General features: G+C 33.8%; 1 protein-coding gene across 2 annotated transcripts in view; it reads left to right on the top strand.

Annotated features, from left to right (window-relative positions):
• Nucleotides 1-21,632, top strand: part of EXOC5 (exocyst complex component 5) — a 53,620-nt gene that overhangs the window by 17,588 nt on the left and 14,400 nt on the right. Inside the window, exons 2-12 of one of the 2 annotated variants that reach the window (XM_007447951.1) lie at nt 933-1,027; nt 1,656-1,803; nt 2,772-2,966; nt 6,612-6,676; nt 8,916-8,944; nt 12,309-12,418; nt 12,931-12,975; nt 13,085-13,225; nt 14,214-14,296; nt 15,610-15,819; nt 17,122-17,269. In XM_007447951.1, coding sequence (XP_007448013.1) covers nt 933-1,027; nt 1,656-1,803; nt 2,772-2,966; nt 6,612-6,676; nt 8,916-8,944; nt 12,309-12,418; nt 12,931-12,975; nt 13,085-13,225; nt 14,214-14,296; nt 15,610-15,819; nt 17,122-17,269 — 1,269 coding nt within the window. The remainder of the gene's footprint in view (nt 1-932; nt 1,028-1,655; nt 1,804-2,771; nt 2,967-6,611; nt 6,677-8,915; nt 8,945-12,308; nt 12,419-12,930; nt 12,976-13,084; nt 13,226-14,213; nt 14,297-15,609; nt 15,820-17,121; nt 17,270-21,632) is intronic. The other variant, XM_007447952.1, reaches the window with a different exon arrangement.

Below are 21,632 nucleotides of genomic sequence, written 5' to 3'. Positions count from 1 at the left end.
GGCGTGCGGGCTTCAGTAGTTGTGGCTCGCGGGCTTAGTTGTGGCTCGCGGGCTTAGTTGTTTTGTGGCATATGGGATCTTCCTCGACCAGGGCTCAAACCTGTGTCCCCTGCATTGGCAGGCGGACTCTTAACCACGGCGCCACCAGGGAAGTCCTATCCTGCTTTTTTAATATCAGATATTATACATGAGCATTTTTTTCTCATTTCATTAAATTTTTTTACAACATGATTTTAATAGGAACATAATTGTTTTATCCTGTAAGTTTACTATAATTTGTCAATAATGATTTTGTTGAATATTTGTGTAATAATTTTTCAGAGTTACATATAATACAAAAATTTTGTGTTCATATCTGCTTTTTCCCTTAGAATTTTAAAAGTAGAATTACTGGGTTAAAGGGTATGAGCATTTGTAGTACTTTGATGTTACCAAAAGGTTACCTACTGTCCTCCAAAAATACTGTATCTTTTAACATTTCTAACAATAATGAGAGTGAATTTCAGCTTACCCTCTTGTATGCATATTATAATTAAGGAAAAAGAAAAACTTTGTCAGTTTGTGAGGCAAAAAGAAGAAAAAAAAAAGTGATAACTTGACCTTATTTGATTACTAGTGAAGCTGTATATATTTCATGTTTCTTGGCCATTTGTATTTCTTATATAAATTGTTTGTGTCCCTTGCTCATTTTTCCTTTGGTATTTTCCTGCTCATAATACTCTTTAATACTTTAATATACTAATTTTCATTAAGTAATTTGTTTATTGAAGATTTTTTAAATTGAAAAAACCTGTACATTTTAATAATACAGATATATTTAATTAGTAATTTAATTTTAAGTTCTCACATGGTACAAACTCTTTCATTTTTGTAAGTAGTATTAAGTCATGGCCTGTGAAACTTTTTAAAGGAACATTTATTTTGTAAACTAGGAGCCTTTTGTGGCAGATGAGTATATTGAACGTCTTGTATGGAGAACCCCAGGAGGAGGCTCTAGAGGGGGACCTGAAGCATTTGATCCTAAAAGGTGAAGTAAAAATTTTTTTTTCATAGACCCAATCTAGTACAAATTTGTATCTGGAATAGAGGTGACTGTTGGAATTCCTTTCAACATTCACGTAAAGGGAGTTAACAACTGGCCAATAAAAGGAAGAAGCATTAGAAGTTTGAGATTTAGTTTTTTCCTTTTATGTTTCTTTTATTTTAGAGAAGGACTTTAAGTGATATGGGGGAAGGGATTTTATTGCATTATGAGAATTTAATATTTTCTCCAATTAGTAATAAATTAGAAATGGTTGGCTATACCTCTAAAATAAAACATGTTGAATATGTTGTTTTAAGTATCGTTGTAAATTGGGGGAACAAAAATTCACCATACCCCGGAATGCACAGTATTATTTTTATATAGTACGATTTACCTTTTTAACTATTTCTATAAAATTGGTTTCAATTCTGGGGGTTAATAAAGATTCCATATGAGGTTTTCATTTATGTCAGAGATAATCCCTAACAGGATGCTGAAGAGAAAATTAACATGTTCATCCTTACCTCAAGGAATGCTCACTAATACTTTATTTACAATTATAAGTGAACTGGTCATTTCCTAGTGATCAGTTATAGATGGATTGATACATATTCTAATTTTCCTTTGTTAGATTATTAGAAGAATTTGTAAATCATATTCAAGAACTCCAGATAATGGATGAAAGGATTCAAAGGAAAGTAGAGAAACTAGAGCAACAGTGTCAGAAAGAAGCTAAGGAATTTGCCAGGAAGGTACAAGAGCTCCAGAAAAGCAATCAGGTAAACAGCTAGTTAAATAATGAGTAGTTTATACAGGCTTTAATATCTTTATTTCCTTTCAATTTTCAGTTTTTTAAAAAAATCTAATGCAACAGAATTGTTGAGGTTTCTTTATACTGCTCCCATCTCATGGGATAAAATGTTAATGAATTGTTATCAGGCACTCTTGGTGCACTTGCTTGCCTACTGAGTGTTGGTTTGGGATCACAGTACTCCCTTAGGATGGGGTGGTATCCGTTACAATGTGGTCCTTGCTTTCTCTTTAACAGTGCAAACTTTTAAGAATGATAATTCAGTAGACCTGTATTTTTAGGGGGTCATGATTAGCTTGGATATTTAGGTATTTATTTGCATTCTCATTTAATCATAAAGCAAAATAATAATACCAGACCAACTATTGCCTGGATGAAGTTTTTCCCTAGAGGAAACCTGGTCTGGGAAGCTTCACAAAAGTCATGAGGTATATACCCTAATGAGAATGCTGGTGTAACTGGGAAAAGCATGTGCAGAACTCTTCCTCAGTCCATTTGGGAGTAAAACTAGATCTCTAGACTGACTCTGGAGTAAGTAGGCCAAGCTTCTTAGCCATTCTTAGGCCCTAAACTTAATCTGGAACCTCTGAACCTCTTTCATAGCCTGGACCTGATGTGGAACTTGATTGCCCTTTGTAAATGTAGTTAGAAGAGCATGTTTAGCATTGCTGCCTCCCAGGGGCTGTTTGTTCTTTAGTGTTAGGAGTTAGAAAGCTGATTTCTGCTCAGATTTCATATATTTAGATTCCTTCACTTAAGCATGTATAACTGTTAGAAAATAATAAAGTCAGTAATTTACATAAGATAATGTGTTTGTAAGTAGTTAAGGTGATAGATTCCAAATACTTCTAATGCAGATTCCCCTTGGTAATGATAGTATTAGTAGTTAATCTGGGTTCTCTGATTGTATTTTATGCTTGTTCACATTTTTCCTAGGTTGCCTTCCAACATTTCCAAGAACTAGATGAGCACATCAGCTATGTAGCAACCAAGGTCTGTCACCTTGGAGACCAGTTGGAGGGGGTAAACACACCCAGACAACGGGCAGTAGAGGCTCAGAAATTGATGAAATACTTTAATGAGTTTCTAGATGGAGAATTGAAATCTGATGTTTTTACAAATTCTGAAAAGGTGAGCACTGTCAGAAGGATAAAAGCAAATTATAGCATTAATAACAATGCCCTAATTATGAACTGCAGTTATTGCTTTCCAGAGTCAGACTTCAAATCACTGAGTAGTTGACGTATTAAAAGTCTTTATTCTGAAATGTACACTTATCTACAGATTGCTGATCAACTATATATATTCAGATTTTTAGTTGGATTGCCTGGCATTTTTGTTTATGAAATTTGTATCGTTTAGAAATGTTGATGTAACTGTTTTAATAAATATTTCTTTCTCATAATTGACTTTTAATATTAACAGAATTTGATAGTCACATTCCATTGGGTGAAGGGGTGGTCTGACCTAAATCATTGACAAGCTGAAGTATCTTTCCGTGTAAGGAATTCAGAGCTTCTAGTTTTTGTTACTTGAATAAAGATCTTTTACAAAGAATTAAAGCATACTTTGGATCAAAGAGAATAGAAAAATCTGAATTAATTGTTCATGTTAATCTTTTTCATAGCACTAGTCACTTAATCCTGGTCTAAGGTTGCATGGTGTTGGCTGCTCTACAATCTTGGAAGAGGTTATTTAGCTCACTTTCTTCCCCTCGGGGGAAAAAATCAAAATGCATGAAAAAATAGACATTCTTATGGATGGTATATGCACATAGTGACATTATCCAGCAATATGTTGAATACAGTCTTCCAGAATTTTTCTGAGTGTACTCCATGGGATATCTCAGATAGTGAAATTTTGAAAACTAAGTAGTACTGAGGTTCACTTTGAATTAAGCAACACATTTTTTTGTGAGTAGGAACTATATAGGGGTATAGAATTTATAAGTTTTAGAGATCTTTGAAAGGAATGGTTACATATGTAGAGATAACTCCTCTAAAGAAAAGGCAATATTTTAAATAATGAGTTTCAGTAATTATATTTGTAATATAAAGTAGAACTGATAAGATTAACATCAAGAACATTATTATACTTAAACACTTGTAAAATACTGGCAATATCTAGCTTTTGTATATTCATGTGATTTTTATATATAATAGTGTATACACACACACACACGGCTTGAACACTGAACTGTTTTTCAGGATAGCTTATGGAATGCTTTTATTTTATGTTTCCTAAATATAAACATACATATTTCTAATGTATTATAAAAGTACATATTTATACATATAAAAATTTATATATATATATATATATATATATATATATATAAAATTGTATATAATTCAAGTCTTATATCTTGGGTTACCTTGGATTATACCTGTTGGACTGTAGAGTATATTTATGTTTTGTTATAAACAAAATGCCGATATTTTACCCAGTGTGACTTGGTCTGTTTATTTGATGCAGCTCAAGGCAGCCATTTAGAATCTAGAGAAAAATAAATATTTTTAAATTGACTGATTATACATATTTTTATCCTGATTTGTATTGCTTGTAATGTTTTGCATAATGAAATTATGTTTTTTACACTTTTCTTTAAACATTTTAATTATCCTCAAGTAATTGTGTAGTTCATGGTATTACTATTGTCTCTTAATTTTTAAGATTTTGATTGAAAGAAGAAGAAAAAATCTTCATATTCTTGCTACTTCATTCACTTGGTCACTAGCTGTCTGTAATTTTTGAAGAGCAAGTAGAGCTAACAGTGCTTCAGCTACTTCCTCTTATTTTCTCTCCTTTGCTTCACTTTCTACCATATCCCATTTTCTTTCATCTTGTTCCTTTTTTCTTATACTCTAGTGCTCTTTTTCCAATTGTCTTGTTTTTCTCTCATATCTCCCATAAGTTTTGGGTTACTGTTGAATCATTACTTTTGGCCTGGTACTATCACAGTTAACTACACTTAGGAACATCATATATGGTATTAGATTGCTAATTATTAGGTAAACTTGTAAGTATCTCAATTTCTGCACTGTGTGCTAGCCACCTTCCCAATGGAGAGAAAAGGAAAATCACCCATGTAGTTAGGGAGGTGTGTGATTGTGGAAGGAATTAGATTGCGAAAAGATAACAACACATCTTTTTCCTTTTTCTTCCTGCTCCAAAGTCATTTTTGGTTTTTTTTAATCTTTGCTTCTCAGAATCTTTTAATTTTCCTCTCTGGGAAAAAAAACCATTTTATGACCATAGTATATATTCCCTCTTACCTCTGTCATTACAAAGTATGTTAGTTGTTTCTCTTAGCATCACAACTTAATGTTCTTCATGTAGATAATGCCTGATGGCCCTGATTATCTTTAACCTGTTAGCATGGGTGATCTCTCACCTTACCCTAACATCAGTAGCAGATGTAAGCAAGTTATTAGATTGTGGTTTTGAAAGCTTCTGTACTTTTATAGTATATTTCAACTGATGGATGACCTTAAGAGCTACTTATGCTTGAAACAATTTTTATAAAATAATTACCTATGGGAATTCCATAAAATCAAGTGTTATTTACTCTGCTATACCTCTTACTATATTAAGTGAAGTTTGCAAACACTACGTAATGGGGACTTCCATCTCTTGAAACAACAAGAACAAACTCCTGATAGGAACATAAAACATGTATGTAGGTCCTTTCTGAAGGGAGTATTGGTGAGGAGAAAAGGGTGGACATTGCTAGTACAACCAAATGGCATGGTGAAAAGAGATAATGCAGTGGTATCTGTGCCCATGTTCAGTAGAATAGGGTGAGCATCTGGTAACTGAAAATGACAGTGACATGCTGACTAGGAGAGAAGAGATAACTGAAGCAGAAATGTATCTATATTCACTATTGTTGGGCAAAACAACAATATCGTTTGGTCCTGCTTTTGTTTTCCATAGTTGCTTGCCAGACTTTACATGAGTACTCAGTTAGAAAGATCTGTGTTCATGTTCTCAGCTCTTCCTTCACGTTTGTATGAGTCGCTGTCTTTTTTTTTTTTTTTTTAGTGTAAAAGAAAGTGAATGATCATAAAATCATTTACTTAAAGGTGTGCCAAAATAAAACTCAATACTTATTTGAAATTTGTTTTAAAAAGTAAACATTATATAACTCCCCTATACATTACTGTGAATAAGCACAAATGTCTGCATTTTAAGAATTTTGGACCCCTTGCCTAAATCCTTCAGTTCCACAACTTGAATAAGTACAAACATTTCTGTACCCTATTCCATTCTAGAAACTTCATATTAAACTTAATCTTTGCTTTTATAACAAGTTTTATAACTTGATATGTTCATTAAATGACAGGCATTTTGTTGTTATTTTCTTCACTTAAAATGGGATTTATACAGCAGCATGATCTGAATTATTTTCATAAATCTTGTTTATCATTTCACAAACTCAGAAGATACTTAAACTTGCTTTCAGCAATCAGTGATTTGAATTTATTTGGAGTAAACCTGAACTGCAGGTTTCATTGGGAAGGGATTGTGGCATTATAAAATCACAAGATTTCAGTACAATAATGACAAATATTTATGTTTTATTGACTCATTATTGGTGATACCCCAGATGTATTCCTGTTGCTCATAAGATTTTATTTGTTGTGTTTTTTAAAGAAAATTGTTTGGGTGAGGGTCTGTGGGCATACATAGAAGAATATTACTATTTTTAAATATAAAATTATTTTTTGATATGTATAAAGGTTGTTAAAAATTATTGCTTTTGTTTTTTAATAGATAAAGGAGGCAGCAGACATCATTCAGAAGTTGCACCTAATTGCCCAAGAGTTACCTTTTGATAGGCAAGTTTATTTCTCAAGAGCTAATTTGGATATATGGTGTAGTGTATAGAATAAAATTGTACTTTTTCCTGTATGATTTTGCTCATTAATTCAACAAGAACTTATTGAGGACTGCCTTTGTACTGGTACAGTATGTAATAGCTGATTGAAAAAAATGTGGTATCTTAACAACTAAATTTAATGATATATCTTGAAATAATTTCAATCTTACGTTTTTCTTTTGAAAAAAATTGCTGGAGAATTTTGAAATTGGAGTAAGATTTTGAATTTTCTTGTTTTTTTGGACTTTGATAAACAGAGTAGAAGGGGACAGAGAAAGTTTAAACATGGGACTCTTGAGCTCCTTTTTCTTCTGTCTACATGAGAATTCTTAAGCTTTTAGGGGTCTTGGACACCTTTGAAAAGCTGGTGAAAGCTATGAAATTTCCTTAAAAAAATCAGATACACAGGCTGTTGTATACAATTTCATGGAGTTTTAGACCCTTTAGTCTATCTGTAGGCTCCTTCCTAGGGACTTCAGGTTAAGAGGTCCTGTTTTAGATGCAAGGCCCTAGGGCCATTGCTAAGTTAGGTATTAATGGTTTCATCCTAAAAGAAACTTCACTGAGAAGGAAATTCTTTCATGATTTCCTTTAGTTCATGGAATGTCAGTGGTTCTCCCATTTAAATATCTGGAAAAAATGTCTTCCCTTTTAACAGATAATATACGTATTTTATTCTTTTGGTAATACTTGAAAATCCTGAGGTACAGGTAAAATGTAAATGTATTGCTATACTTAAAGCTTGTCCATTATGTCCCAAACAGAGTGAAAGTGAATTCCCTACCCCCAAATATATCTTATTTTACTCTGAACTTTGTATCATCATAAAGGACTAGCAGTAATCATCATCTATCATTTAGCTATTATTAATAATTTCATACTTGTCCAGAATTATGAGCAATGATTTTTAATGTCACCCACAAAAAACCTCGCTTTAACTTTATTTCAGAGTTAAACCATTTACTTAAATGGGTAAAACGTGTGGCTCACAATAAGTGCATCATAATTGTTGGCTTCATCTGTCTCCCACCCCTACAAACACAGAGGCATATACTCATCTTCTCCTGCTTCTCAATTATATGCTTCTCTTACAGTTTTGTTTTAGCTTATCAGGCCTTAGAATTGAATATATAGCCTAATCAAGTTTAATTTTTTCACAAAGATCAGTATGGCCTATCATACTTTGTGATCCACTGTGACTTTGATATCAATTTTGTATAGATCTTTAAAGTATTAGCTTCTTCATCTGTCTTTGGCATCTCTTTTGCCAGCCACTCTCTTGTCTCTTCAAACTAATCACATAAGATCTCTCAACATTAATTTTCCATGTTGTGCATTCCCCCTGGATACTTATGATTTGAAAAAAGTTCTAGTGTATGGTAGTGTATGATATTTTAGTTTTTGAATTTGCAGAGATTGAATGCTAGGCACATTGCTGGGTCCTTTTTATGGCTTCTATTTTATTTTTCTAGTTTTAAAATAACTCATTTGTATATGCTTATTTTATAGTTGTTTTTCTTTAAGTAACAATAGTGGAACGTCATGAGGAAATCCCAACTGAGGGGAAAATAGACAAATATCGAGTGAATTTAAAATGCCAGTGAATATGAGTAGGGACAGTAACCCAGTTGTTGGGGCTTTCTGGGTTGTTAATGCCTCATACAGAATTCCTCCCTTTAAAAGGGAATTGGTGGGACTTCCCTGGTAGTCCAGTGGTTAAGACTTCGCCTTCTAATGCAGGGGGTGCAGGTTTGATCCCTGGTTGGGGAGCTAAATATCCCACATGGCTCTGGGCCAAAAAACCAAAACATAGAAGCAATATTATAGCAAGTTCAATAAAGACTTTAAAAAAAAATGGTCCACATCAAAAAATAAATTAAAAAAATTTTTAAAAGGGGTGGGGGAATTGGTTATTCAATGTGAATTTCCTCAGTGAGAACCAGAGACCCCATCTGGATTGCCCAAATTCAGTTTTGTTACATGGCATGCTTCCTACTATCAGTACTCTCTTACCTCTGGCTTTGTCTTTCCCTCCCCTCCCTCCCTGCCCCCACTTCCTTCCCTTTTTTTCTGACGACATTTAGTATAGAGGGTTCCTATGTACCCCCAAAACCAGTTTCCCCTTTTATTAACATCTTAAATTACTATGGTACATTTGTCACAAATAATGAACCTCATCATTGGTTTTTATCTTTCAGATTTTCAGAAGTAAAATCCAAAATTGCAAGTAAGTGGGGTTCTATTTATTTAACTGTTTTGGATAGGTAATCAAACTACTTGTATAAAAGAAAGAAAATAGTAAAAGAAGAGAGTGGGAACAATGTCATCCTCCCACCCCATCCCTGGGTTTGATTCCTCTTCCTTGAAACAACTGTTATCAATTTCTTGAGTATTCTTCCAGAATATTCTATGGATATACAAGCATAAGACATAAATCATGTATATAATGTGTAGAATTTAGTTTGCTGTCCGCATTTATTTTAAAATAATTGGTGGCATACCATACAAATAGCTTCCATACCTTGTGTTTTTGGCATACTATACAAATAGCTTCCATACGTTGTGTTTTTAATTTAACAGTGTATCTTGGGGATTGTTTTTGTACTCATACAGATCTAATGTAGGTTCTCTTTTTTTAAAGCTAGCTTGTAATGACCATTTCAGTACCTATTTAACTTCTTACATGATAGCTTGATTCTTGATCTTTGGATTGTATTTTAAGCAGGTCATTCTGAATTTCTTGAAAAGCTGCTATATTTGCAGGCTCCCGTGGTAGTCTAAGTCACTGTTTTGGGAAGTCATTGAAGTTCAGAGACCACCTGTTTTCCCAAAAGTGTACCCTAATAGCCTCAAGAATGTAGTGAATCAAATACCACATGTTGTCTTAAGGTGTACCTTGGTATTGAATCTGCCATTGTTTGTAGTAAAGGCATCTGAACTCTAGTAAAGTGTTTTATAATTGTGCTCACCCTTTCCATAAATTCAGGTTTAAGGTTTTTCATGTCTCTTGCTATCACAAATGACATCCAGAAGGTTTTTCCCAGGCAGCTGCTTTTTTTTTTTTAACACCTTTATTGGAGTATAATTGCTTTACAATGATGTGTTAAGTTTCTGCTTTATAACAAAGTGAATCAGCTATACATATCCCCATATCCCCATATCTCTTCCCTCTTGCGTCTCCTTCCCACCCTCCCTATCCCACCCCTCTAGGTGGTCACAGAGGACTGAGCTTATCTCCCTGTGCTATGCAGCTGCTTCCCACTAGCTATCTGTTTTACATTTGGTACTGTATATATGTCAGTGTTACTCTCTCACTTCATCCCAGCTTAACCTTGCCCCTCCTCATGTCCTCAAGTCCATTCTCTATGCCTGTGTCTTTATTCCTGTCCTGCCCCTAGGTTCATTAGAACCTTTTTTTTTTTTTAGATTCCACAGATATGTGTTAGCATACAGTATTTGTTTTTCTCTTTCAGACTTACTCCACTCTGTATCACCGACTCTAGGTCCATCCACCTCACTACAAATAACTCAATTTTGTTTCTTTTTATGGCTGAGTAATATTCCATTGTATATATGTGCCACATCTTTATCCACTCATCTGTCGATGGACACTTAGGTTGCTTCCATGTCCTGGCTATTGTAAACAGAGCTGCAGTGATCAGTGTGGTACATGACTCATTGAATTATGGTTTTCTCAGGGTATATGCCCAGTAGTGGGATTGCTGGGTTGTATGGTAGTTCTATTTTTAGTTTTTTAAGGAACCTCCATACTGTTCTCCATAGTGGCTGTACCAATTCACATTCCCACCAGCAGTGCAAGAGGGGTTCCTTTTCTCCCCACCTTCTCCAGCATTTATTGTTTCTAGATTTTTTGATGATGGCCATTCTGACTAGTGTGAGGTGATACCTCATTGTAGTTTTGATTTGCATTTCTAATGATTAGTGATGTTGAACATCCTTTCATGTGTTTGTTGGCAATCTGTATATCTTCTTTGGAGAAATGTCTAGTTAGGTCTTCTACCCATTTTGGGATTGGGTTGTTCGTTTTTTTGATATTGAGCTGCATGAGCTGCTTGTAAATTTTGGAGATGAATCCTTTGTCAGTTGCTTCATTTGCAAATATTTTCTCCCATTCTGAGAGTTTTTGGTCTTGTTTATGGTTTCCTTTGCTGTGCAAAAGCTTTGAAGTTTCATTAGGTCCCATTTGTTTATTTTTGTTTTTATTTCCATTTCTCTAGGAGGTGGGTCAAAAAGGATCTTGCTGTGATTTATGTCATAGAGTGTTCTGCCTATGTTTTCCTCTAAGAGTTTTACAGTGTCTGGCCTTACATTTAGGTGTTTAATCCAGTTTGAGTTTATTTTTGTGTATGGTGTTAGGTAGTGTTCTAATTTCATTCTTTTACATGTAGCTGTCCAGTTTTCCCAGCACTACTTATTGAAGAGGCTGTCTTTTCTCCACTGTATATTCTTGTCTCCTTTATCAAAAATAAGGTGACATATGTGCGTGGGTTTATCTCTGGGCTTTCTATCTTGTTCCATTGATCTATATTTCTGTTTTTGTGCCAGTACCATACCACCTTGATTACTGTAGCTTTGTAGCATAGTCTGAAGCCTGGGAGCCTGATTCCTCCAGCTCTGTTTTTCTTTCTCAAGATTGCTTTTGCTATTCGGGGTCTTTTGTGTTTCCATACAAATTTAAAAATTTTTTGTTCTCGTTCTGTGAAAAATGCCATTGGTAGTTTGATAGGGATTGCATTGAATCTGTAGATTGCTTTGGGTAGTATAGTCATTTTCACATTGTTGATTCTTCCAATCCAAGAACATGGTATATCTCTCCATCTATTTGTATCATCTTTAATTTCTTTCATCAGTGTCTTACAGTTTTCTGCATACAGGTCTTTTGTCTCCCTAGGTAGGTTTATTCCTAGGTATTTTATTCTTTTTGTTGCATTGGTAAATGGGGATGTTTCCTTAATTTCTCTTTTAGATTTTTCATCATTAGTGTATAGGAATGCAAGAGATTTCTATGCATTAATTTTGTATCCTGCTACTTTACCGAATTAATTGATTAGCTCTAGTAGTTTTCTGGTAACATCTTTAGGATTGTCTGTGTATAGTATCATCTGCAAACAGTGACAGCTTTACTTCTTCTTTTCTGATTTGGATTCCTTTTATTTCTTTTTCTTCTCTGATTGCTGTGGCTAAAACTTCCAAAACTATGTTGAATAATAGTGGTGAGTGTGGACAACCTTGTCTTGTTCCTGATCTTAGAAGAAATGGTTTCAGTTTTTCACCATTGAGAATGATATTGCCAGCAAGCTGCTTTTTTACATAACAGTGATAAATGGCAGTCACACTATAGGAGCTCACCTGTTTTAACAGTTGGGAAGATTTTTTGATTTTGAAAATACAGATTTATATACCACAGTATATTATAGGGTTTTGATCCCCTACCTATAGTCTCATATAGTTTTTACAATTCTTTTAAAAGAAAGCTAGATTCCTAGTTATTATATTTATAAAGAAACCACATACTCATAAATAACTTGGATACTTTGTCTCATTGTAGCTGAATGACTTTCTATTTTTAGGTAAATACCATGACTTAGAATGCCAACTGATACAGGAGTTTACCGGTGCTCAAAGAAGAGCTGAAATCTCCAGAATGAGAGAAGTAGCAGCTGTTTTACTCCATTTTAAGGTAAATGGTAAAAGTTTAAAATGCAGATTAGTCTTAAAGAGTACAGAGGTTATATGAATTGTATATATTATAGTCTCTGTTTTTCCCCAGTTGTATGAGTCAGTGATAATTTTCATTATTTGGAATAATTTGAATGTACATTTGTATCTTTCTCCAGAAATGATATTAAATTTTAGGTAGTTAATGTTATTTAAATAAGGATCTTATATTCAATAATATTAATATTCTATCACTGAATTTTTATGTAGTTTGATGTAGAAAATCATATTGTCTGCCTTCTGGGTGTTTAATTTTTTTTTTTTTTCAGTCAAACATTTGATGAAATAATTCTAAAGCAAGAAAGATTGACCTTAAGTTTGGAATATGGGAACCAGACAGTAGCTATTACCGTTGGCCATTTATTGAGGCATAGACATAGCTTTATTACATATAATACCTCTTTTATTGACATTGTTGTTATTATTGTTATAATTGAACCAAAACAGTGATATGTATTTCTTTCTTCTTCCTAGGGTTATTCCCATTGTGTTGATGTTTATATAAAGCAGTGCCAGGAGGTAACATAACAGTACACTTTATTGGATTTTATTTTATTTTATGCTAATTTGTGTTTTTAAAAAGCATTTTAAAATTATATATTCAATGTAAAATTCCTCTGCTGTTTAGGGTGCTTACTTGAGAAATGATATATTTGAAGACGCAGCAATACTCTGTCAACGGGTGAACAAACAAGTTGGAGATATCTTTAGTAATCCAGAAACAGTACTGGCTAAACTTATTCAAAATGTATTTGAAATCAAACTACAGGTAATTTTAAACAATGACTAAGTACTTAAGGCAATATGTGATTGTTTTCCTCTATGTTTTAAAAGTTTTTAAAATTTAGTTTATTTGTATAATATCCTTAGGCATAGTAATCCACTTATTAAGTGTAGGAGAAAGGAATGACAGTGTCATGCTTTAAAAAAAAAAATGTTTTATTGTTCACCAAGAGAAAAGGTGCTAATCAGTGTCATCAGAGGATGTGTTTGAAATTACACATGTATCAGGTTGTGGTAGATTAACCTCAGTTTTAATTTTTATTGGTTTCTTACCTTGACCAATAGATGGCATTTTTGAAATTGAACAAGAATTACAAGCTCAATCTGTAGAATTTTTTATAATATGGTACTAAGATTAAAAGAAAACACAGGAATTTCATTTACAACCTTGACTTCCATAGCTCTATACTTTAAGGCAACATTTCCTAAACTATGTTTACCAATGGATTGAGCAACATTAAATAAGTGTTGTCTTTAAAACACAATTCAGGACTTTTAATAGCCTTTAAAGATACTAATATGTATTGTGATTCTCTAGAAGTGGAGATGTAATGTACAGCATTTCCCAATTCTATAGTAATGTCTCAAAGGACACTAGTGTTACTTAGACTACAGTTTGGGAAAAGCTGCTTTAAGGAATTGACCATATTGATATAGCTTCAGGTTTTGTTTTTTGGGATTTTTTTTTTCCCCCAATGTACTTCATGAGGCAGGATAGGCAGATTTCAAAAGACAAGGTATTTGAGATTCTTAATGCTTATTCCCAACACTGATAAAATGTATGAGTAAATATGAGAAGCAGTAAAAATTAAAAACCTATTTTTTTTATATTGGTCTCTTTTCTATGCATTGCCTTTTCCACTGGATTTTAAGTTAGAACAGTTCAAGAATGTGGAGTAATTCTAGAGAAATAAAAAATTGACTATATAATTTAATATTTACTTAACTGACAGAATGTTGACTTTTTTTTTTAGAGCTTTGTGAAAGACCAGTTAGAAGAATGTAGGAAGTCCGATGCAGAGCAGTATCTCAAAAGTCTCTACGATTTATATACAAGGTATATTTTTAATTATTAGAAAATAGTAATATCTCACATTTTCTTTTTTTCAAATAGAAAATGGGGAAGTATTCAGGTATTTTTGAATAACAGTTTGTCTGATAGCAATATACCTTTTAGCATTAAATACTTGGCTGTATAGACTAGTATTGTACAAGAGCAGCATTCTTAGCATGTTAACTTAAGGAATTGGATATTATGCTTTATATTAATGTACTTTAATGAAATATAAAAACTTTGTTTAAAACTTGAGAATTTTGTTTCTGATTTTAATTGTAAGCTAGTTCATTATTCTTTAATTCTTTTCTTTAAGAACTATTATTACATTTATCTGCAGTTAAAACTTTAAAAGTTGAGAAAGGGAGTGGCAAACTCTCTTTTAAATTTATTTATTTTATTTTTATTTATTTTTGGCTGTGTTGGGTCTTTGTTGCTGTGTGCAGGCTTTCTCTAGTTGCGGCGAACAGGGGCTGTTCTTTGTTGTGGTGCCCGGGCTTCTCATTGCAGTGGCTTCTCTTGTGGAGCCCAGGCTCTAGAGCGCAGGCTCAGTAGTTGTGGTGCATGGGCTTATTTGCTTTGCGGCATGTGGGATCTTTCTGGACCAGGGCTCAAACGCGTGTCCCCTGCATTGGCAGGCGGATTCTTAACCACTGTGCCACCAGGGAAGCCCCCAGAGTGACAAACTCTTACATGACAATTTCAGACTTAAGTCTGATGTGAAAATTTGTCTTGTGCTTTTGTAAATGGCAGTGTTATACTTTGTTGAAGCTTCATGTGGAGTTTTTTTCCAACTCTATTGCTTTTCTTTATTGTCATCGCTTTGAGAAGAGGGTTTTCAAAAGTACTATAATCAGGAAGTCCATCTCAGCAACAGCACTATTGTGAGCCTATCTTCAACAGTGAGAAACAGAAAATTAGAGGAAAGTCCAGGGACAAAGACTAAAGAGAATGAACAGCGTGTAGACTTCTCAGTATTTTGACTTGGATACCATGTCATGAATGGCATACTTGAAGCCGTTCTGCCACTGTTGCCATTTCTAGTCTGGTTGGTTGCCTCAGTTTCCTCTTCTGAGTCATCTCTAGGAGTTTATGGTAGTTTTCAAAACCATGATGTTGTTTGTAATATTCATTCTACTTAATATATATAACCCTATACAGTCGCTGTCTGCATCCTGAGTAACTTCCCAGGGTTTATGAAATGGTGGTGTAACATAAGTTATTAGAAAGTCACGTTATAAAAATATGTATTTCTTAAATATTGTTACTATACCTAAAATATACATTAATCTTTTTTCTCCCTTTTGCATGAAAAGAACCACAAATCTTTCCAGCAAGTTGATGGAGTTTAACTTAGGTACTGATAAACAGACTTTCTTGTCTAAGCTTATCAAGTCCATTTTCATTTCCTATTTGGAGAACTATATTGAAGTGGAGACTGGATATTTGAAAAGCAGAAGTGCTATGATTCTACAGCGCTATTATGATTCAAAAAACCATCAAAAGAGATCGATTGGCACAGGAGGGTAAGTGCTTTTGTTAAATGTTATAGTTAAAACTAAAGATATTAAAAGCTATTATATTTGGACAAACTTGTGAAATATTGATAGTCATTAGAATTTTCTGTGAAGAATTTTTTTAATTCAGTTTGTTTACACCATTCATCAAATCCTGTCCTTCGAGCCACATGTTGAAATGTTGCTACATAACATTATTAAAATGTAAAGCAGAATACTAGTACTGTAAAGAGTTCCTCCCTCGTGCCCTTCCTGCCTTCCTTCCTTCCTTCCTTTTTTTAGACTGAGTAAATTATTCCATGTTATTGACTAGGAAGCACGTTGTTTTATTGCTGCTATTGCAGGTGTGGTTAAAAAAAAAATGCAGATAGTTCACAATTTTGTACCCTGAGCTTTTTCATGACTTGGGCATAAAATTATTTAAGTAATACATTAAAATGTGAATGTACTTACCTACTAGAATAAAATTAAATGATTTGCTGTAAGAATTGGTGGCAACTCAGTTATCTAGATCTCAACTATCTGGAATTGAGTTGATTTTTGGATGAATCAGAATGACCTCTGTGGAGCCATATAATCAGAGTTGACAGTTCACATAATGCACACCCAAGTCATTTTCTTGTTTCCCAGTTTGTCATATATTAAATAATGATCATGGAGAGATTATAATTAGGAATAAGAAGTGACATCTCAAAGGCAGTAGCAAGTAAAAGAGAAAACCTAAAAAACAATCATAAGAATTTTTTGAAAAATTAGTTCACAGTCTGGAGCTACATATTCTAGGACCAAAAAATAAAGTAATTTTATAAAGATACTATCATGTAATAATGATAGGTCATGTAATAATGACCCTCAGTCATTGAGAAAAGCTAAATTATGTTTAATAATAATGAAGAAATGTACAATATGTTTAAATGGTTAATATGTTTAAAAATCTTTAAAATTTTAAGGTTTGTTTTAAGCAGGACCATTTAGTTATCTGGAATATTAACTTATTTGGAAAAGCCCACTTCCTAAGGAAACCAGACAAGGAGTTTTGGGCTACTGAGTCAGAATTGTAGAGTTGAGAGAGACTTTAGAGATAATAACTCCAAATCTACTCATTTTTCAGACGAACGTCTTCTGTTTAGAGATTAATGCTTGCTTCACTTTACAGAACTTTACTGAAATTAGAAGTTTTAGGTTTCCTGGCTCTTGGTCTATTTTTCTTCTTTCCTTTTCTTAGTTCATGTATACTAAGTTTGAGAGTATTTGAAATTGAAATCTATGTATAGTAGTGTTCTTTTTTCATTTGTTGGTATTATGCACTAGTATTCAAGATTTGAAAGAGAGAATTAGACAGCGTACCAACTTACCACTGGGGCCAAGTATCGATACTCATGGAGAGACTTTCCTATCCCAAGAAGTGGTGGTTAATCTTTTACAAGAAACCAAGCAAGCCTTTGAAAGATGTCATAGGGTAAGAGTAATTGTAAATTTATTTTATTTGTATACAGTTGTGTATTTTAATTTTTCTCTGGTTATGAACAGTTGTTTATTGTAATAAAAAAACAGGATTTTTGCTTGGGGAACAGAATTATTTTTAAATTATTTAGAAGTATATTTTAACAATTTTAAAGTTGAGCATGTCGGATTTTCTTTAGTGAGATATTAAATCAAGATATGAAAGGGAAAGTTAGACCTATCTTATAAAGAAATAGAGCATTAGGGAGAGAAGGATGTTTAAGAACACAGATATCAAAGGAAAGGAAAAGTTGACTCCATTAAAATTTAGAATTTCTGGGCTTCCCTGGTGGTGCAGTGGTTGAGAGTCTGCCTGCCGATGCAGGGGACACGGGTTCGTGTCCCGGTCCGGGAAGATCCCACGTGCCGCGGAGCGGCTGGGCCCGTGAGCCATGGCTGCTGAGCCTGCGCGTCTGGAGCCCTTGCTCCGCAACGGGAGAGGCCACTATAGCGAGAGGCCCATGTGCCGCAAAAAAAAAAAAAAAAATTAGAATTTCTTCCACAAACATACTTTAACAAAGTAACAGATAAGTCACAGCCTCTGAGAAGGTATTTGTAACCAATATGACTAGCAGAAGATTTTTTTTTTTAGATGTTGAGCCTTCTTTTAATTAATTTATTTTTATTTTTGGCTGTGTTGGGTCTTTGTTTCTGTGCAAGGGCTTTCTCTAGTTGTGGCAAGAGGGGGCCACTCTTCATCGCGGTGCGCGGGCCTCTCACTGTCGTGGCCTTTCTTGTTGCGGAGCACAGGCTCCAGACGCGCAGGCTAAGTAGTTGTGGCTCACTGGCCTAGTTGCTCCACGGCATGTGGGATTCTCCCAGACCAGGGCATGAGCCCATGTCCCCTGCATTAGCAGGCAGATTCTCAACCACTGCACCACCAGGGAAGCCCACTAGCAGAAGATTTATAAAACAAATATTAGTGGTTAATAATTGTATACCACATACTACGTTCCAGGCACTATTCCAAGCACTTTAGGTATGTTATTAACTCATTTAATCATTGTAACATTTCTGTGAGGTTATTATTCCTGTTTTACAGGGGAAGAAACTGAGGTACATACTTCTTAAGTATGAAGTTGAGAGTTGAGGCAGTCTTAATTTTTTATATGTATTGATGTATATTGTCTGTATACTTATATTGATAGATAGTAAATCAATATAAGTTATACATATAAATCAATAGAAAACAAGTCAAAGGCTACACATAAATACAGAAAATATAAATTATCAATAAGATATTCAGTCTCACTAGTGGGGAAATGAAACTGAAAACAGGGAAAATACTGTCATTCTCGATAGGTTGGCAAAAATTAAGAAGTCTGTTGATACTAAGTATTGGTAAGGGTGTGGAACAATAGAAGTTCTCATACACTGCCAATGGAAGTAAAAATTGGTATACTTTGGAGAGTAATTTGTTAATTCCTTAGAGATATTTGTAGGTGCACATGACATGTCTGACATCATAAGCTATGTTGTTTGTCGTGGTGAAAAATTAGAAACAAACAGTGTGCTGTAAAGAGGATTGATAAACTGACATTGTTCATATACTAGAAAACTATATACCAATTTAAATGACTAAACTAGAGTTACATGTATCATCAGCATGAATAAATCTCAAAAATGCAATGTTTAGTGAAAAGAGCAAAATGGGGAAAAGATATATTCAGTATACCACAACATAAAATTTTAAAAAGTAAAACAATATATTATTCAGGAGCATACATAAGCATGGGTGTGATAAACAACTTCAGGGTAGTGGTTGCCTTGGGAGGAATACCCAAGGGACCTTATCTATATGTATAATGTTGGACAACTCCTGCCCCGCAAAAGGAAGAAAATCTGAAGTACATTTGGAGAAATGTTAAGATATGACACATCTGGGTAGGTGATGGGTATATTTGGTACAATAATATCTGTACTTTTCTGAATACTGGAAATATATTAAAATGTTTCTAAAGCATTGGATCAAACATGAAGCTGTTAACATATTTATTTGAATCACAGCAACTATGTCTAAATCATGACCTTCTGTCTGGAAAGTCATGAGATTGAAAATCAGTTTAATTCATTGCAGTCTGATCCAACAAACATTATTTTGTGTTTACTTTGTACCATCTGCCATGTTAGGCATTGAGGTTATAAATACAAGACATTTACATTACTTTTGAATAGTGTGGAGAAAAGAGGTAGACATAAAGAATTAGTGCAAGGTAGGTAAACACTGCTGGGACCAAAGAGGAAACAACCAGCTCTGCCTGGTTAAGGAATTGAGAAAGAGTATCAGGAAAGATTTTTAAATGGAGGAGACATTTGAGGTCTGGATCTTGAAAGCTAAATAGGATATCTTCAAGAGGATGATTCTGGCAGGCTGTTTCAGGAATAGAGAAAATTACGTACACAAAGGCATACAGATATCAATCACTCAGTATGAAATGCTTGAACTAAAAAAGGATATGGGGAGAGTAATAAGTCAGGAGGTTGAAAATGTAGACAAAAACTTTTTGTATGCCATACTTAGAAATTTGGACTTGACCTTGTTAGGTGATGATGGAAACTTTAAAGGATGTTAAAAAGGGCAGTGTAATGAGCAGATTGGTGTTTTTATCCTTTCTTTTTAAAAAACTTAGTAACTTTGAGATATAATTGACATTCAATAAACTGCATGTATTTGAACTGTACAATTTGATAACTTGGGTAAATTATGTGTACATTTGTGAAACTATAATGCAGTCAAGATAATGAACAGATCCATCACCTCCAACAGTTTCCTTCTGCCCTTTTAAAATCTCCCTTTCGCCTCCATTTCTGTCCTTGGGCAGCTGCTGATCTGCTTCACTGTAGATTAGTTTTTAAAAAGAAGGGGATGCTTCAGTACTGAGTCTTGAAAGCTAAATAGGATTTTTCAAGAAATTGATTAATTTTCTAGAATTTTTTATAAATGGGATTATAATATATTATAGTGTATACATGTGTTTCTGGATTCTTTAACTCAGCATAAATATTTTGAAATTCATTCATGTGTGTATTAATTAGTATGTTCTTCTATTGCTGAGTAGTATTTTATTTAATGAATAGCCACAATTTGTTTATCCATTTACCTATTGATGGCAGTTTAGATTGGCTCCAGTGTTTGACTGTTACAAATGAAGTTGCTGTGAATATTCATGCATATGTCTGTATGCAGACATATGCTTTCATTTCTCCTGAGTAAGCTATATGTTGTGATATGGTAATTCTTTTTACAAAACTGCCAAACTGTTTTTCAAAGTTGTTTCGTTTGACATTCTTACCAGCAGTATATGAGAGAGTTGCATTTGTTCCACATGATTTCCAACATTTGGTATGATCAGTCTTTATTTTAGAGTCTAATAAGGTATGTAATGATACCTTATTATGGTTTTAGTTTGCATTTTCCTAATGACTAAAGATGAGCATCTTTTCTTGCACGTATTTGCCATTCATGTATATTATTTGGTGTATTTTGCGTGCGTTTTTAAAAATTGGTTGTGTGTTTTCTTATTTTTTGACAGTTGTATATCTGGTTAAAATTCATTTATTCGATATATGATTTACAAATGTTTTCTTTCAGTCTGTGGCTTGTCTTTTTCATATCTAAAGAGTATTTCAAAGAATAGAAGTTATTAATTTTGATGATATCCAATTTAACACTTTTCTGTTATGGGAGGTATTTTTGGTATCATATTTAAGGAATCTTTGCCTAACCTAAGATCACAAAGATTTCCTCTTATATTTTCTTTCTTTTGTTTGTTTCCTTAAGTTTTCTTTCTTTTTAAAAAAAAATACATATTTTTAAAAATTTTCAACAATTTTGAAAGGTTACTTTCCATTTACAGTTATTACAAAATATTGGCTATATTCCCCACATTGTCAATACCTTGAGCCTATCTTACACCCAGTGGTTTCTACCTGCCACTCTGCAACCCTTACATTGCCCCCTACCCCCCTGCTCTGTAACCACTAGTTTGTTCTCTGCATCTGTGAGTCTGCTTCTTTTTTGTTGTATCATTAGTTTGTTGCATTTTTTTAGATTCCACATATAAGTGATATCATACAGTATTTGTCTTCTCTGTATGACTTATTTCACTTAGCATAATGCCCTCCGAGTCCATCCATGTTGCTGCAAATGGCAAAATTTCATTTTTTCTTATGGCTGAGTAGTATTCCCTTGTATATGTATACCACATCTTCTTTATCCATTCATCTGCTGATGGACACTTAGGTTGCTTCTGTATCTTGGCAATTGTAAATAATGCTGCTCTGACTATTGGGGTGCATGTATCTTTTGGAATTAGTGT

Source organism: Lipotes vexillifer, unplaced genomic scaffold, assembly GCF_000442215.2.
Source record: "Lipotes vexillifer unplaced genomic scaffold, Lipotes_vexillifer_v1.1 scaffold221, whole genome shotgun sequence".
Classification (NCBI taxonomy): Eukaryota; Metazoa; Chordata; class Mammalia; order Artiodactyla; family Lipotidae; genus Lipotes; species Lipotes vexillifer.
The sequence above is the reverse complement of the archived record's forward strand: the minus strand, read 5'-3'. Positions and strand labels throughout refer to the sequence as shown.